At 46.3% G+C, this 18545-nt stretch overlaps 6 protein-coding genes across 6 annotated transcripts; 4 read left to right on the top strand and 2 right to left on the bottom strand.

Moving 5' to 3' along the window:
• Nucleotides 1-1772: 1772 nt before the first annotated feature.
• On the bottom strand, nucleotides 1773-2808 carry TRUGW13939_05164 (uncharacterized protein; the record flags this gene model as incomplete). The annotated part of the gene is made up of 4 exons (XM_035488329.1): nucleotides 1773-2227; nucleotides 2292-2517; nucleotides 2567-2589; nucleotides 2646-2808. The coding sequence occupies 4 exons, from the start codon at nucleotides 2806-2808 to the stop codon at nucleotides 1773-1775; spliced, it is 867 nt and encodes a 288-aa protein (XP_035344222.1).
• Nucleotides 2809-3096: 288 nt separating this feature from the next.
• TRUGW13939_05163 (uncharacterized protein) lies at nucleotides 3097-4080 on the top strand (the record flags this gene model as incomplete). The annotated part of the gene is made up of 3 exons (XM_035488328.1): nucleotides 3097-3262; nucleotides 3324-3566; nucleotides 3623-4080. The coding sequence occupies 3 exons, from the start codon at nucleotides 3097-3099 to the stop codon at nucleotides 4078-4080; spliced, it is 867 nt and encodes a 288-aa protein (XP_035344221.1).
• A 724-nt stretch (nucleotides 4081-4804) lies between these two features.
• TRUGW13939_05162 (uncharacterized protein) lies at nucleotides 4805-6088 on the top strand (the record flags this gene model as incomplete). Its single annotated transcript, XM_035488327.1, has 3 exons — nucleotides 4805-4819; nucleotides 4887-5620; nucleotides 5683-6088. 3 exons carry the CDS (start codon nucleotides 4805-4807, stop codon nucleotides 6086-6088), a joined length of 1155 nt encoding a protein of 384 aa, XP_035344220.1.
• Nucleotides 6089-6895: 807 nt separating this feature from the next.
• On the bottom strand, nucleotides 6896-11394 carry TRUGW13939_05161 (uncharacterized protein; the record flags this gene model as incomplete). The annotated part of the gene is made up of 2 exons (XM_035488326.1): nucleotides 6896-10377; nucleotides 10467-11394. The coding sequence occupies 2 exons, from the start codon at nucleotides 11392-11394 to the stop codon at nucleotides 6896-6898; spliced, it is 4410 nt and encodes a 1469-aa protein (XP_035344219.1).
• Nucleotides 11395-12828: 1434 nt separating this feature from the next.
• TRUGW13939_05160 (uncharacterized protein) lies at nucleotides 12829-14361 on the top strand (the record flags this gene model as incomplete). Its single annotated transcript, XM_035488325.1, has 3 exons — nucleotides 12829-13245; nucleotides 13303-14187; nucleotides 14248-14361. The coding sequence occupies 3 exons, from the start codon at nucleotides 12829-12831 to the stop codon at nucleotides 14359-14361; spliced, it is 1416 nt and encodes a 471-aa protein (XP_035344218.1).
• A 730-nt stretch (nucleotides 14362-15091) lies between these two features.
• TRUGW13939_05159 (uncharacterized protein) lies at nucleotides 15092-18454 on the top strand (the record flags this gene model as incomplete). The annotated part of the gene is made up of 1 exon (XM_035488324.1): nucleotides 15092-18454. One exon carries the CDS (start codon nucleotides 15092-15094, stop codon nucleotides 18452-18454), a length of 3363 nt encoding a protein of 1120 aa, XP_035344217.1.
• Nucleotides 18455-18545: the final 91 nt, after the last annotated feature.

Genomic DNA, 18545 nt, shown 5'->3' with positions numbered 1-18545 from the left:
ATGTTATCGTACATAAAGTGAGTAGGAAACAGTTTTATCATTAGACTCAAACTCGTGAACCCAGGATCTTGAGAACAAGCCTCATATGTCCTACATAAGTAGGCTAAATCACAGAAATTGGTACGAAGTCGTGCTGTAAGATCTTTATAGCGAGCTATCATTCCCTCCTCGAAAATATTGTATCACATCATCAGTTGATAGTATTGCTGAACCGCATCGGAGATTTCATATCTCTTCTCCTAAACAGTATAACCAGTAGATTTCTGATTTATAATGAATTGATGGGATAACGCGGGGTATAAAGTTTATTTGAGCATTAAAAGAATATATCTCTTGCATCGTTAATTGGGTGTAATTGTTCAGAAAAGGAAAACTGAGGTACGAGGGGGCCTGGAACCGGGATTCTTTTCTTGTTTCGACTTTTGCTATATGAAGCGTTTTTGGAACTACTTAAGTGTTAGATAGAGTAATGACAAGAATGTAGTGATGCTCATAAGGCGTATTTTTGGATGTTGTACTAAATACGATAGATAGATGATTTCTGCGCTATTTCATGTTCTTGAAGTAGCTTTATAGAGTTAAGAAGTAGTTTATTAAATAAACCGTCCTTGCCTTTGATATTCTACTGTGCTTAAAATTCGAATAATCTTGGATAGAAGCCTGCAGAAGTCCAATTAATAAGGTAAATGCCGCCATCTGATTGCTAAATAATATTTCTTGAGATAATGTTAAGATGATAAAGGACCAGATCGCAGTTCTGGAAAGGTACCTTGCCTTTGCCTGGGAAAAACCTACTATTGAACTATGCTTCTATCTTTTCTAGACTGTAGAAAGCCAAGTCTTGAGTTTCTGGCTATAGGAGACCACGATAAGGACCACCACTAAGACTCTTAGGATTGTTTCCTTTGAGTGTGCTGAAATAATCAAGAATCTGTGTGAGTCGCTTGATATATATATGATTATGTTCCAGCGGATTTATCACTTTATTTTTGATATAGTCTATCATGATATAACCGCGCCCGTCGTTGTCAGTGAAGAAATGATGGACATGAGGAATTCGGACGATATTATGATCAACAGTTTTATAAGCTATCTGTTGATTTATTGCTTCGTCTCTAGACAGTCCTGGTCTAAATTTGATGACGGTCTGCTTGGAAATCCTGACGACTAGGTTCTCTTCAGGTATTCCGCTAATAATTCGGTCATGTGGTCCATATAAACAGTATGTAATGAGCTCAGAGTCTGGGGATTCGCAAGAGACCATGCTTCTGTACTGGATTTCTGGATAGTCGAGAACGAGGAATTTCATGTGTTAATACATGTGTTAATAAAGCTATCAGTGGGGCGACTTGAGCCCACCATTTAATAATTAGCGCTGTGGGGGTTGTAGTAGGTCCACTAATGTATAAAGGTCGCACAGCCTACCACCGGAATCAGTGAAATCCTACTAGATTTCCATTGACTGCTATCACTTCGCTATAGATGTTGTATGTCAGGCCATAACTACTTACTCCTATTCTTAGCCTTTATAATATTTATATAGATAAAGAGTATCTTAAATCTTAGATGGTCTAATTAATATAGCGATTCCGATTGCAATAGGAATTTGCTCGACTATTTGGTTCTCTTAAGTTCACCAACCCCCAGCATGTGTTGACCTCCTCCATGGCCTGATTTGATACCAGGGAAGGTATTTTTCATAGTTAATTGAGTTGGATGAGGGTAGCACCAGCCCTAATATAAATAGCGACATGAAATGAGACACAGCAGTACTATAGCAAGCTCTCTCCGCCCTCCATCTTCAACCAAAACACCCTCTCAGCAGCCCTCCCCCTACCTCCCGGCTTCAACAACGCATTCACCTCACTCGGATGCACCCAGGCAAAGACAGCCATAATAAGTATCATGGGCACCGCATCAAAGATATACATATACACCTCATGTGACACCAGGTACCCATCATTCCCCTGCGCATACTCGATCAACCGAAACAGCGATCGGATAAAGATGAGGGCGCTGCCCCCGTAGAGCGCGTACATGTGCCGCTCCCAGGGTGGTTGGGAGTGAAGGAGTTTGCGTGATGGGCTACTCCGCAGTCCGAGGTGGAATTTTATGCTCGTTGTGACAAAGAGTGAGAAGAAGATTAGTTGTATAACGAGGCCACCGATTATGATGTTTTCGCCAGTTTTTAGGGCGCTGAGGTTTCCGGAGGCCATTATCCCGCCGCCTAGATTATGATTAATAGGTCTTAGTAGAGTAAATCTGCAGTGGGCTTTATTGGGGGGGATTACCTCCACCCTGCATAATGAACGAGATGATATCGCCGATTAGGAATAACTTGGTTAGCCACCTTCGGCGAATAAAGCAGTGCGCCTCTCCATCTGTTAGGACCACGATCCGGCCAAGTTCCATGTAGATGGTTGCGGCGTAGAGGGTGGGCGCAATGAGGAGGAGGAGGGTTTGCAGGATGTAAGGGTTGGTAGTAAAGTCGGGGGCTTCGGTTCCGGAGATGGCGCGCTGGGAAGTCAGTCGTAGCATATAACAAGGCAGGTAGCAGTAGACATACGCCAATATAGCCGATCCATTCAACTGGGATGATGTAGATTAGTGGTGAGGCATCAACTGTTGTCGGGTTGAAGACTCACAGTGTCCGCCGACGACAAACGGGATGAGGAACCATGCTCTCGTTCGGGCTGCTTGGTACGTATGGATGCCTGATGCTATTATGAAAAGAATGATGAAGACGACTGCTGCGCCGATTGAAGGGTCGTATCTGTATAGTTTAAAATCTGAATGATCGGTAGCCATGTGGAAGAAGAATGCAGTGAACGAGCGTGCAGAATTAAATCAAGTAAAGAGTGGCAGGTGTAATTAAAGCATGAAAGATATTTACGACAAATTTCTGTATTTATAGACAGCAGTTTAGAGAGATTTTCGAAGTAAACAGTGGCTGTGTGGTTGGAGTCGTACTCGTATGCGTACTCGTTCCCTTTCGGGATGCGAGTATACTGGGACCCACTAGTCGCTATAAGTACAGGAGGTCGACACCGAAATTTTTTAAATTTTTTTCCCTTACTTCTCTACAGCTAGATCAAAATGGCCGAACAGGGCGTCATTGACTTCAAGCTGTATAGATATACACCCAACAGCGCCGCGGCAGGGCTATTCGTGGCCCTCTTCCTCCTCACGACAATATACCATGTCTATCAGGTGTGGCGCGGACGAGCATGGTACTTTATGGCCTTTGTGATCGGAGGAATATGTAAGCCAATCTCCATTCCATCTTCATCGGCATGAAAGACCGCTGATACTGAGCTTTTTAGTCCAAATCATTGGCTATGTCTGCCGCATCCTCGCCCACAATAATAAAGATTCGGTTCCAATCTACAGCATACAGACCATCCTTATCCTACTTGCTCCACCGCTCTATGCCGCCTCGATCTACATGGTATTGGGCCGACTCATCGTCTTTCTACACGCCGAGAGGCTCAGTGTGGTTTCTGTGCGGTGGATGACCAAGATCTTCGTGATCGGAGATGTGATTGGATTCGTCGCGCAGGCTGCAGGTTCGTTGTCTCTTTATCATCTTTGACTAATAGGATCACTAATAAAGCCCTGCCAGGCGGCGGTATCATGGCATCTGGTACGATAGAAAACTACAAACTTGGCGAAGACGTCACCGTCGGCGGCCTCGCAGTTCAACTAGCATTCTTCAGCGTCTTCATAGTAACCTGCGTGATATTCCACTGCCGCATCCGGCAGAGTCCTACACACGAGGTGACCGTTCTATCGGCACGTCTGCGTGAACAGAAGAGACGAGGGTGGGAAACTGTCCTTGTGGGACTCTATGCTGCGAGTGTTCTGATTCTTGTGCGGTCAATCTTCCGGATTATCGAGTATGTGCAGGGAAATAATGGGTTTTTGATTAGCCATGAGGTGTTCATGTATGTCTTTGACTCGGCACTGATGTTTATCACTATGTTTGTTATGAACGTGTGCCATCCTTCTATGATCCTGGTTGGGTCGCAGAAGGAGAGAGATGCGGAGCTGAGGGCGTTCGAGTCTGATGATCAGTCCTAGGGATTGGGACTGTGCACGATTTGACAAGTTTTTCTCCTGTATACGGTGTCATTATTGGTGAATAGGGTCAGTATGTTATCATTAACTCGAGAAACCTGTCTCGAGAAAGTAGTTAAACTGGGCTGCCTTGGGGTTACGATGGCGCTTGGTCGAAAACACCTTAGCCAAGTCCTTGTGCCTTACGACGGATGGTTAGAAAGAATTTGGTATTTTACATTTTTTACATAAGGCTGCATGGTTTTTTATTTTAAACCACGCATCCCATGTATATAAGGAGAAAAATCTAAAACTAGAAGCCTCTCCGTAGGAAATATAGACCAGCAGGGTCTAGGCGGTAATAGCCGGCGGAATAGTTCATTAATATTTAATATTGAGATTTTTATAATATAGTAATTTTTTTTAGCCCTCCACGTAATATCATTGTGGCAATAAAAAAAAAATTCAGTGTCAAATTTTATTAGTGTATGACGGAGTTTTGTCACATTCTTTCTAACCGTCCGCCGTAAACCTCAACCGCCACCTCGTTTTCGCTCCGTATTCGTACGCAGCCCATTTCCTTTCCACTCTCCGGATTCTGTTGGCCTGTTAGGTATGAGTCTTACGATCGAGACGTTTCCGTCTCCTGCCGATAGCTTGCAGAAATAGACCCACGCACGCCACCCGTAGCGTTCTTACACATCTAATCCGAGCATGGCGACCCGGAAGTCGCATAGAAAGTCCCGCAATGGTTGCGATCAGTGTAAGCGGAGGAGGATTAAGGTGCTTGATCATTGTATCTTAACCCGACAATGGCTGACACACTGTAGTGTGACGAAGACCACCCATGTCTGAACTGCCTTAGGCGCGGCATGGACTGTACATTCGAACATCGCAGCAGCGCCACACCCCCAAGGGTAAATGAAGACTTTGGCATCCTATCCGACATAAGAGGCCGCATGCTAGACAGTAGTGACGCCCCATGTCCCCGAACATTAAGCGAAGACCCCTTTCGTACCTTCAGCGACAGATTATCAGGGGGGACCTTGTTCCCTCAAGAATGGACGGCCCAGGACCCAGAGCTGATGCATCACTATACAATCCACACATCCAAAACATTCGCCAGGCGGCCGCAAATGCAGGAGACATGGCAGGTCGTTATTCCGGAAATTGCATACTCGTACGAGTTTCTCATGCATGGGATTCTGGGTCTATCGGCTCTCCATCTTTCTTACCTCAAACCCGAGAGATACAGCCACTACCTCGCCGGTGCTGGATTCCACATGTCCCTGGGCTTGCGGTCGTATCGAAGGATCCTCCTGTCTCCGTCTCGCGACAACAGCTGCGCTCTGTTCTGCTTCTCTAGCCTTCTCATGGTCTACATCCATGCCTCCCCCACGGATCCTCCCGAGTCTCACTCGGCTAACGGGCTCGACTCAATCGTCGAGCTTCTCGGACTATGTCGAGGAACTCTGGTCCTCCTTCCGTACTTTGACCGGATACGGACAAGTCCTCTGAAGCAATTATTCCTACGAGAATTTATGGTGGAGGATGCAAATGAGACGTAAGTATAACAACAGGGATATATAACCATAAGCTCCAACCCACGCCTAACCTACTCCCCAGAACCAATCAGACCACCTTTTTCAAAGACTACGGCTCCCACCTAGCAGCCCTCCAAACGCTCATAACATCCAAAATTCCCAACGCCACAGAAAGGCCCACCTTCCTCCAGGCCCTCGACCGCCTCAAAGCCTCATTCACCTGCATAGAAAACGCCTCGCCACCCCTCGAATGCGGTATGCTCTATGTGTGGCCGCTTTCCGTCGAGGAGCAGTACTTTGAATTCCTTCGGCAACGACATCCCGTGGCGCTCGTGCTTCTGGCGTTCTATTGTGCGCAGCTCCGTGCATTTGAGGATTATTGGTTTGTCGGCCGGCAAGGGGCGGTGTGGTTGGAGCATGTTGAGGCTGTCTTGGAGGGGAGATTGAATGAGTGGCTTCTTTGGCCGAGGGGAGTATTTTCGGATTAGAATCAACTAGGAATATGAGCTGTGAATTATCGCGGAGGCATGTGACGGCGAGAATAACGTTGAATTGGTAAGAGTACTGGAGTGTAATACCTAGATTATTTTTAGATACGACATTGAATATCACTACCCAGAGCTAGTTATCGGAAATACACGTGTCTTCTTTGATCTTCGCCAATTGATAAATCGGTCCTGTAGGAACAAATGTATGTCGTGTTCCGTTACTTTTTCGGATATTGATACAGAGCTAAATCCTATTATTTATAATCTGTAATCTCTGAAAAGCCAAGGTTAATTAAAAGTTTAGATCTATTAGTTCTAAAGATTTGAAGGCTAACCACTTTTACTGAGTTTCTGTAATGTACCAGATTTCTGCAACTTATAGATGGTTTGCAACTATTCACATTTTGCAATGTTACCACAATATTACCATATTACTAATACATCGCAGAAAATTACTATACTTGGAAATTGTATATATATTACTATTTGCAATGGTAAGGTATGTGTAGATTTTTTGTAGCGTTGCAAAACCACGCAATGTTGCTGAACGGTATTCGCGTTCCCCCCAAAACCGGTACTGTACTCCCCTTATGCCTCCTCGAAACTCACTATTGACAATATATCAATACAATTAATTAACTCCACACTTAAACCAAAGAAGACTAAGCATGAAATCCAACAAAATCCAGTCATTGGCAATATGATTCAAAATGGCAAGATCTCTATCTTTTTAGGTGACTATTTACGATATAATTAAATTCAAAGATAGTTTCAAAATAAGCGTAGTAGCTATATCGAACGAGATTTTTAGCTGTGATCAATTTCGAATAGCTCTGCATGCCTTAGATTTTGTAATGATTGTTTCCACTGGATCTCATCCTCATCCACCCCATCCCGTTCACGATTTGCCTCCTCTTCTGCATATTCGAGAGGTGTCTTACCATGCAGATCCCTTTCATGAAGCTTGAAGATGGGTCTTGCTTGCAAAAACTGCGTAAGGGCTTTGTTGAATGCACCGTGAATTGCGCCATGATGCATAATACCTCTGCCTTCGACGTCTTTCGCATTTATGTCTATGCCGGACTTTAATAGATCCTCGAGAATAGTGACATTACTCACTCTCCGCTGACGCATCGATAGGTGTATCAAATTCCGTCCTTTTCGGTCCACTCGTTTTATGCATTCAGTGGAAGTCTTTCTCAGAATGTATTGAAAGGTATCAGCTTGAACACTCAAGTGCGGGGAACTCAAATATAAGCTAAGAATAGAATCCCCTTCTGCATCAAGGTCATTGATCGGGAATCCGTATTCAAGAAGCAAATCAATCATCTTCCTGGAACAAAGAAGTGATTGAACATGATGATGGAGAATATTCTTCCCCAAGTGGTCAAGTTGCTTCCAAAATTCTCGTTCCTTGTCCTGGAAACGATCCAACATGAATCGTACGATGTGTGGCTCATCACAAATAACGGCGTGGTGAAGGGGACTTAACCCATTAGCGTCAAGTAAAGTAAAGTCGCATTCTTCCCTTCTTATAAGTCTTTCAATAGCTTTAAGGTTTCCTGCCCGGCTGGCAAGGTGAAGACATGTCTGATTCTTGTGATTCAATTGCGACACAATTGCTTTATTATATATTAGCATTTCCAGGATGATATCTCCATATTTTGTAATATATGGAATCAGGTGTAGCGGATAGTCGCCACGATTGTTGACTATGTTGACATCGACGGTACTGCTCTCCAGAAGTACGCGAACGACGTCTATTCTGGCTTGATCAATCTGTTGATTTATCTCAGTAGCCTCGTCACTATCCGGCTCATAAATGTCCCTTAGCATCTCAACTGCATATTCGTCAGTTACCCAGGGGTCCTGATATTTAATTCCTATCAATTCTTTTCGAATGGCCAGATGTAAGGGGGTATCCCCAGCATCAGACTTCGTATTAGGATCAGCACGGTGATGGAGTAAAAACTCTGTCATCCTCACGTCCCCTTTCAAGGCCGAAAAGTGAAGGGCACTCAATCCTGAGCCCTGTTCGCCTTCAGATATTTCTTCACAGTCATTGTCCATCTCATCATAGAGAAAAACATTCTGCGTTCGACCAACCCATGATTTCCTATGAATCTGAAAGTTCACATCAACTCCATTTTCAAGTAAAAATGCAGCTAGATCTTCACTTCCATTTCCTATTGCATAAAGGAAGGGTGTCATATTTTCTATATCGCATTCACATGCAGAGATTCCATGGCCAATAAAATACCGAAGCAAATTACAGCTGTCACTTGACTGCCTTTTTATGCAGATGAGATGTAAAGCGTTCTGATTCATGTTGTTGAGAGCATTAACCTGAGCTCCAGCATTAACTAGGCGATGAATAACTTCAAATTGCAAGTTATCCACTGCAATGAGCAATGGGGTTCGACCTTGATTATCTTTGGCCTCCAGGTTTTTTGGCGACCTGAGAAGGATCTGAACAAGTCGTTCGTCCCCGATTTCTGCGGCAAAATGTAGGGCACACTTAGACTCATTATCCCGCAAGTCCACATCAGCCCCTTGTTGTAAGAAAACGTCTATGATATGCGTATGGCTCTTGATAATCGCCCAGTGAAGTGGACTCTTACCAGTACCGTCCTGTGCATTGAGAAGCGCTTTGTGTAGATGCCGTCCTTTCCAAGGCCGCGTATACCATCCGGTACCAGGATAGGCCCAAAAAAGCATCTTCAATTTCTGAATCGTTGAGATATTGACCATACTGAAGTCGATGAGATTTGGTATGTTCCATGCCGCTGCTACATGGATAACCGAGAATTCCTTCGGGGTGGATGAAAACTTCAATTCGCTGTTGTAGGCCTCTAGCCACTGTTCCCTTTCCTTTGATACCAGTTGAAAGAAATGGGTATGAGCTGGTTGGACATCGAATTCAGCCTGCGCAGCTGAGGCATGTTCAGGCCAATAGAGGACCGCATACTCAAGAAACCCGCAGTTTACCTTGCCGTTCTGCATGCCGTTGATTGATTGCGCATTGGATAAAAAGTAATTAATACAACGATATGCCAAGGTCGCATTTTCTCTTGAGAGGTTGATCAGGTTTCCTCCCTGAACACGAAGGAGGAAGTCTTTCATGGACTTGTGCAGGAGACGTACGATGTCATCTTTGACCACAATCATAAGATGACACATATCGATTACTTCCAGCGATATGAGAAGATTTTCTCCTCCTTCATTCTCGCAGAGTCCACACGCAATAGAGAGCTCTGCAACGTTAAGAGGGCGTCGTGAGACTGTGACGACACTGAGAATCTGTAGGATAAGGTTATGTTTTTCTTTCTCCGCTTTTGCCAAGGCTGTTTCTAGTAATCGGGAGTAAAGTGAATCCAGCCCTCGAGGTAAACTTTGCAGTTTTGTGATAGCGTTTCTTGCACTCTCACTTGTCAAGTCATCACATACGATACCAACCCATAGAAATGTCCCTTCTGCTTTTTCTTGAAGGATTTCCGATACTTTTCGTTTCACATTCTCAGGATATTGTTTTGTTTGAGAGAGCTCGTTGACCTTTTGCCTGATCAGTATTCGGAGGTCATTTCCGACTTCCTGGTAGGTAGACAACTCCTTGGATTTAAACCAACATAAATAGTCCCTAATTTCAGGGTGAGGTCGACTGGTAATCAGGAAATGTATGTTCATACTGTTATTGTCATTTGCAAAAGTTTGTTTGATCTGAGTCAAGAGTGTTTTCTGTGACTCTTGATCGCATTCATCCAAAGCATCAATGACACAGTAGAATTGACAGGTGGCATTTACACGAGAAATGTCGATAAGAATATTCCATAGTATATCAAAAGAATCAAAAGGATTCTCCTTTCGTTCTTGAAATATGGGGAGTAAGTGTTTCATCGATTGCGGAAGCTGCTCGGCTATCTGGTATAGAAGACCACCCAGTATAGCAATCGAGGTGCGGTACTCCTGGGAACTGGAGTTACAGAAGAAGTAGGAAAGGGTGGCATCTCTATTAACAAAAAGAGGGTGATTCAGAACCTTCTCTATAATGGTGATTGCCATTGTAGATTTTCCAGTTCCTGGGTAACCATACAGCCAGAGGATGTTGGAATGGACTTCAGTAGAAACTTCCTGTGAACCAAGCCAAGTTCGAAGCTCAGGTGTTTCAATAATCCATTCGAATGTGCCTTGAGCACGATATTTTATCCACTTCGGTTTATTCCTGTATTCAATCGGGTTTATTTTAGATAAAGAACCCAGGCATGCGTTCTCTTCTGAACTAAATTCAGTTCCTAGGGTTCAGTTAGCAATTAGGGGCCTTCAAGTAGTGATATAACTTAACTACTGCGCACTATCTTTATTTGACGACAATTTGACGGACCAACAACAGATAGCAGCAACTTGGCATATGCTGCCGCAGCTAACGATGCATAGCCCTGCCACTGTTTTTGTTTGTGAGAATCGCAGTAGTCGCAAATTCCACGAATCACTAGGCATCCAATCTGATCCATCAGACCCGCCGCCTCCATCTCAAAGCAGAGTATTATCGGGTCTTGTGCAATCTGGTCCCGAGTCTGCGCATCTTTCATAACTTGATTTCCAGAGGCGATTAATCCATAATGGATATAAGGCTCATTAGTTGCTCGCCCTGGACGATCTATTAGCTGATTAAGGTCACAGGTAGAGCAGTCATGGTCATCGTTTTGATGAGGATATGTCGCGGAGAAAAGCCAGTCATCACTTGGTCGAGAGAACTTGTCTCTCATGTCTTTTTTCTTCTCGAGAACATCAACAATGATTTGCTTAATCGGTCGTTCTCCCATCATATGATTACTTTCTATTTTAGTCATCGCCGTCAACAAAAACCGGGGAGGTTTATCGAGAAACCCGGTTGGTAGAAAGCATCCATTACGCATTGTTTTCCCGTAATCATACTGTATCACACCACTTCCACTCGCAGTTGGCTTGCTGACCACCACGTCTCCAAGTCGAACGTCAGCCTTTCCGGGGACTCCTCCCCCAATACCAACCATAAGGGCAAATCGCAACGATGGGAATGTTGGCCGCATCTGTGTTAAGACTGCGGTTGCCGACGTGGTCCCGTAGATACCTAACGGCAAGCCGGCAATCACCACATCGTGGCCGTGCAGTTTGCCTAGTGTATAGGTGTTGTGATCGGTTGGCGGCTGATTCTCGATGCGGTCGTGATGTATTTCATCCAGCATCACTTTTGCAGCGGCCATTTCTATCGGCAACGCACAGATCCATGCCACGGTATAGTCATCGTGCGATAGAGTAGAGTGTGCCATTGCAATATAACATCCAACATCCAACGGTTTCGAAAATCGGTTTCCTAGGTTGTGTTACTGTGTAAGGTTAAACACTGCCCTTCGAATAAATAATCAAATATAAGAAAGATTACAGAAATTGCAGAAGCAAAGTCATTGTTCCGTATATCGGGAGGGGTAGTCCCAAGGCTAGGCTGAACGCAAGGCTGAGTGCACTTGCATAAACCAATCATAGGCACAACAGTACAACGAACAAGGAAAAACTTTTACATAGTCACAATGGGTCTCGTGTTGTATAACAAATTGTGCTGTATTATTTTTATGCCTAGGACCGCAACTATGAACAGATCGGTCGATATAATATGCTGACTATTGAATTCTGTATAGAGTCAGTCAAAGCGCGGTAAATCCTATAGATCATGCAAACAGATCCTGCTGTGGTTAGATCGAAATTCCTTGAGAATTCCACTAAATTCTCTAATAGAAAGCCCACCTAATAATGCTAGAAAGAGGAGGATGAAAATGCTCCGTGAATCTTATTGGAGTTGATGGCGTTTCGCTGCCTGGACTTTGGCTAGCCCAAATAGACCAATATTTTGGTCCTCGAGAAACATCCTACCTTCGTCATCCGAACTACTTCCATTACATTCTTAAGGCTGATATTTGAGGACTGCCATTTTCACTTTTGATGCACATAGTAGCCCGTGTATACGTGTATAATAGGCATAGAGCTTGAGGGAGAGAAAAGATATATTGAATTTATTAAAACAACCTATCATTTCAATAATTGAAAAAAAAAAAAAAAAGGTTTATTGGTTTCAGAGTAAGAATTCCCTTTTTAGAACTAATCTGTCAGGCATATTTGTAATCTGGCCATTCATAAAGAATCCCCTTATACAAGGTGCGTCCCAAGCTTGCCTGTTAACTACTAGTAGTATACTTAGAAAACTTGAAAGCTTACGGATCCCTTACAGTAAGACTACGTAATTTAATTAGTTTAATAGTATACTTAGAAAACTTAAAAGCTTCGAAGCCTATCAATCCCCTACAGCAAAGCTAATTTAACCAATTCAACAGCGTACTTAGGAAGCTTGCACCTCACTGCACACGATTTTACAAGCTTCCAAGCTTCCGGAGTATATTTTCAACCTTCCTATTTAATAGCCGGTTAGAAATGACTTCTATAAAACGCAACTCTGCGTTTATGCGCCCCTAAACTTGTATAAGATATCTATCTATCTATATCTATATACTAGGTAGATGCCCCACCCTTATCGGGGCCCATCACACAGCTCCACTACTCGCCCGAGGGGTCAAGTTCTTTTTCTCCCCTCACACCAGCAACTGCATTCTTGTCCTTGACTTTGTTCCAGAAGCATTGGAAAATTGAGCTCATAATTGTACTTGCCGATAACAGCACGAACTAAACCAGACAGGACTCGGCACATCGCGACCATGTCCCTCGAAACCCTCCGCACGATTTCCCCCACCACGAACAAGCCGGTTGTGACGCGACCTGGCGTTTCGTCCGAGGAACTTGCGCTGCTCCCAGAAACTGCCCAGGCTGCCTTTCAATCCTTCTCCAAGAATACTACACTAGCCCAGCGTCAAGAAATCGTCGCCCGAGCCCTCGGCATCCTCGCCCAGAAGAAAGATGCCTTGGGACGAGAGCTGACCGAGCAGATGGGCCGGCCAACGTCATACACCGGGGTGGAGATCGCCACAGCAGTCAAGCGAGGAGAGTTTTTGAACCGTGCTAGTAACGCGGTGCTGGGCGAAGAAGGCACTGTGGACGGTGAAGCCGAAAAAGGGTTCAAGCGCTACATCCAGAGGAAACCCGTTGGAGCTGTCTTGATTATATTTGCATGGAATGTAGGTTTCCCCGAATCTACTAGGTGTTTATGAGACTGACTGGAGGTGTCCACACAGTATCCTTACCTGGTCCTTGTCAACAGTTTGATTCCAGCCATCCTTGCCGGAAACGCCGTTATTCTGAAACCGTCGCCCCAGACCCCTACAGTCGCGGAACAGATTGCCCTGGCTTTCACGGAGGCGGGGCTTCCCAAAAACGTCATTCAGTATTTCCACTGCGGATCTCTCGTGCAGTTGCAAACCCTTATCAAATCACCCCAAATCAACCATATCTGCTTTACAGGTTCCGTGGCAGGAGGATTGGCAGTTCAACAGGCTGCGTCTGATCGGGTTGTGAATGTTGGCCTCGAGCTTGGAGGCAAGGATCCGGCGTATGTCCGGGGTGATGTCGATGCTGCCTGGGCCGCCGAGGAGATCGTCGACGGAGCAATCTTCAACAGTGGCCAGAGCTGCTGTGCTATTGAGCGAGTCTACGTACACGAGAGCATCCACGATGCATTTGTTGCAGAAGTCAAGAAAGTCTTGAGCAAATATCGAGTCGGAGATCCTTTCAAAGCCGAGACACAAATTGGCCCGGTTATTTCGAAACGATCCAAAGAGACCTTTGAGGCGCACGTTGCAGATGCTCTGTCCAAGGGCGCCAAGGACGAAACCCCGGAAAACGAGTCGTTCAAAACCTTTCCTCGAGATGGAAACTTTGTCAAGCCGACTTTGTTGACTGGGGTCACCCATGACATGGACGTCATGAAAGATGAGACGTTTGGACCTGTCATCCCTGTGATGAAGGTCAAGGGGGACATCGAGGCTATCAAGTTGATGAATGACAGCGAGTTCGGTCTCACGGCCAGTGTATGGACCAAGGACATTGCAGCAGCCGAGAAGATTATTGAGGAGGTCGAGGCTGGCACAGTGTTCATTAACCGGGCTGATTACCCAAGCCCAGTAAGTGGACGGACTCCTATCACACCCATGAATAATTTCCCCTACTAACAGACCTGTCAGGACCTTGCCTGGACTGGCTGGAAGAACTCAGGCCGCGGAGTCACGCTGAGCAAGTTTGGATTCGACCAATTCGTGAAACTTAAGAGCTACCACATCAAGGACTATCCGAAATAGACTGTTAGGCAGCACCTGCGAGATAATGTACAGCATGCATGTTTCTATACGGGGACAATCGATGCCTTAATTAATCGTTTCAACTGATAACTGACATATTACGTACATAGGTATACAATCAAGTCTCCACTTATATCAACTGACTAGTTTCTCCATCGATGAAACACCGTGTTATTGTTCCATGACTCGGTCCTTCTCAGTCTATCCATGCTAACTCCAGTAAGATTAATAATGTGTACGCACAAGTTTGATTATTTACCTCTGTGGTCCACAAGTAATTAATAATTTCCTTTTCGATTACTCAGAGCCCGGTTCTTGATCTAGACTCAGGTCCATGAAGTGTGTGGCGTATGGGGGCCGATCGCTTTAAACCAACACTGGCAGTCGATTCAGCGTTGCTGTCAGCACGCCAAAACTGTCTCTGTCGCACCATGTTGTTCGTTGAGCTCCTAGTAGCCTACCGCATGTCTAATTATACATATTTACCCCTGCAGGAAATTTTTATACCCCACGGGCTAGTTTTGCGGATTTGACCAACGACATCATGCGATGGTATATCAACATAGACATGACGTTCTTCTGTTGGTTTATGCGGGTATATACAGGTTGACGAGTTTCTACATGTCGTTCTGATTTTGTCTCTTTGAATATCAATACTATCGTTAACTAACAATTTCGACATTCATTTATTGTTTCATCCATCCATTCATTTAATTATTTTCTTTTGAAAATGCTCCCAAAGGCCCTCGCAGCCTCCCTGGTGAGCGCTCTTCTGCTCACACCTACGCATGGATATATCCCTACGAAACGATCGCACACGCCGTCGCAATCGTCGTCAGCCAGTGTGCGGCCAAGTTCGACTGCTGTGCCTGGGACACAGACAGGTACAGCTACGAGCACAGGTATAAGCACAGGGACAACAGGGACGGGCTCTACATCGGTGATTCCGTCGGTTTCCACTAGAACTGGTAGCACTCGTCCCTCGTCGACGCCGGGAATCCCTTCAGCAACAACAGGAACAACTACAGGAACAACTACAGGAACAACTACAGGAACAACTACAGGAACAACTACAGGAACGGACACTGGCCCTGACACTACCGGCACTGGAACGAATACTGGCAGTACTCGTCCATCTTCAACTCCAGTAGTGTCTTTGACAACGACTGGGACTGGGACAGGCACAGGTACTGGTGTAAATACTGGTACAGCTACTGGTACAGCTACAGGAACAGGAACAGGAACAGGCACAGCGACAGGCACAGGTACTGGAACTGGAACTGGAACTGGCACTGGCACTGGCACTGGTACCGGTACAACGACAACCACTGCAACAGGTACTGGTACCGATACAACGACAGGTACAGGTACAGGTACAGGTACAGGAACAGAAACAGGCACTGGTACTGGTACTGGTACCGGTACAACCGGAACGACTGCTGTCACCACCGGAACAACTGGCACTGGCACAACTACCGGTATAACTGGTACTACAACTGGTACTACAACTGGCACTACTACTGCTCCTACAACTGCTATAACCACCCCGGCCTACCTGCTTTCCTCCTTTATCATCTCCGACTCCATCACCGTCCCTGCTCAGACAAGCACCGCGTCAGGCACTTTTAGCACAACCACGCTGTCAGCCACGGGGCCGCCCAATTCGTACTCAGCCACCACCACTACCGGATCTGACCACCACCCAACCATCCTGCCGGTCTGGTTCAACAGCAAGGGTCACCCTGTGATCGTGTTCCCGCTCTCTCTGTCCGGCCCTCCTGGCATTATCCCGCCTCCGCCGGGATTTCCCACGCTCGATATCGGACCGGATGGGAACCCAACACCGGACCCAAACAACAAGCCGTCCAACTCGCCGACGGATACACAGCCTTCACAGACGGATACGCAAACTACCAAGTTCACAGGTACTACTACGGGCACTACTACTACGACTGGTACTACTACAACTGGCACTACTACGACTGCTTCTACAACAACCTCAACATCAACATCAGGCTCGACGACGTATCTCATCGTCCCCACCGACTCCGCCTCATCTAGTGATCGTGACTCGTTCCAATCTACTCTCGAAGACCAGGTCGGCAAGTCCAACGTACAAGCTTCCGCCGACGACGAGAATGGTGTTGGGTTCTGGAGAGCGCCGCTTAACTCGACCCAGGTGGAAGACTTTTCCGGAAACTCTATCATCAGCTACATCGCCCCGGATACATTGCTTCCAGTTGATGACTTTACAGACCCGACACCAGACGATGACGATGACGACAGTGACGTGTCCGCTCGCGCAGTCGGCGGCTCTCATGGCTACTTTTTGAACAAAAAGAAGAAGAGGGCCGAGCCTCACTACGAAGAGCTGTCGCCTATAGAGGAGCGGGCTGCTGTCCCTCTTGCCAAACGGGCTACGCCAACACAACAAGCAAACGCCGTGCAAGACCTGGTTGTTGTCTCCCAGGCGAAGAACACCATTATCGAGCTACTACCTGACATCTACCAGTATGATCCTACAGCTGGAAAGGGCATCACTGTGTATATTGTCGATAGCGGAGCCACCACGTCAAACTCAGAGTACAGCGGAATGCCCGGAAGCAAGCGCTGGCTGTATCCCGGTTTCGGTTCTACGCCAGACCACGACCAGGATGACAAGATAGGCCATGGAACTTGCGTGCTGTCCAAGGCGGCTGGTCCGGAGTACGGGGTGGCCAAGAACGTCGATGTTGTCGTCGTGAAGATCCAGGCCGACACGAGCAACGGGTTCAGAATTCCGTCCTCGTCCTTTATGGACGCCCTGCTCGAGATTCGTACAGACATTTCGGACAAAAAGCTGCAAGGCAAAGCCGTGATCAACTTCTCCTTTGGCATCGAGCTAGAAGACTCGGACAAAAACAAAGACACAATAAAGCGGCTCCTCCAAGAGATAAATGGCATGGACGTGCCCATGACCGTGGCATCCGGGAACAGTGCACGAGAAAGTAACCGCAAAAATGTCGATCGGTATCCGGGGCTGTTTGCCAACGACATTGACGGCCTCATCGTTGTGGGCGCCGTCGACAACGTTGGTAACACTGCTACTTTCTCCCAAGGTGGCTCGCTTCTGCATGTGTCTGCTCCAGGCAACAAGATCACCTGCGCCGACAGCACTGGCGGGTCCAAGATTGGCTCTGGCACGTCCTACGCGGCACCGCAGGTCGCTGGGCTGATTGCGTATTTCATGTCTCTGCCCGGAAATGGGCTGGGGTCGATTGGCTCGGGCCAAATTCCGGGCAATGTCAAGAAATTGCTGATCAACTCGGCCTCGTATCCACGCAAGTCCGGCGGCGATAATGTTATTTGGAATATGCAAAGTGTGGACTGCGGTTCTGGCACGAACAAGCGTGATGGCTCGGGCTCTTGCTCGATCACGACGTCGATCAGTGGTGTGACTGAGACTACAACTGCTACTTCTACTGGTTCTACGCAGACATCTACTGGTACGACATCCGTCAGTACGTCTGTCAGCACGTCTGCCAGCACTGGTGTGTCCTCGACCAGCTTACCGACTGTTATATCGACAACACTGGCAACAACAACAAGCCAGCCTCCAACGACCACAGCTGCAACCACAACCACAGCCTCAGCCACCAGCCTCCCAGCCTCACTCACTTGCGTATCTTCTGATGACCCTTCAGTCCCTACTGGTCTGCCCCAATCCACTATGCAAAAGGACGTCGACAACTTTTGCAAATCCATTGACGAAGACTACAGCAGCCACGTCGACTGTGACAACAAAAATCACGGCGGCTACATGCTTGCCGACAGCAGCGTGTGCGACCTGACCATCTACTCTCTTTCTCTACAATATTATGAGACGGGTGCGACGCTCTGGTTCAATATTTCGCTTGCCGAGGGTAGTGCGTATGTGATAAACAGCACTCTGTGCAGCACGGCCATGAACGAGGTGCTGAATGGCTGCCCGCCGTTTGAGGCAGACAGTTCCGGTAATTTGATCAAGTATGGCGGATCGGTGTTGTTGAATAATGGGACAGGGGGCGCCGCGGAATATGCGATGGTGTTGGAGAGTACTGAGGCGATCAGTTGATCTTCATGTAGCATAATGTGTTGATATGGATCAATCACCGATAAATACATGTATTCTATAGACATTAGATCGTTATGTTGTAGTATACATT

The sequence above is a fragment of the Talaromyces rugulosus genome, chromosome III (genome assembly GCF_013368755.1).
Source record: "Talaromyces rugulosus chromosome III, complete sequence".
Lineage (NCBI taxonomy): Eukaryota > Fungi > Ascomycota > Eurotiomycetes > Eurotiales > Trichocomaceae > Talaromyces > Talaromyces rugulosus.
The sequence above is the reverse complement of the archived record's forward strand: the minus strand, read 5'-3'. Positions and strand labels throughout refer to the sequence as shown.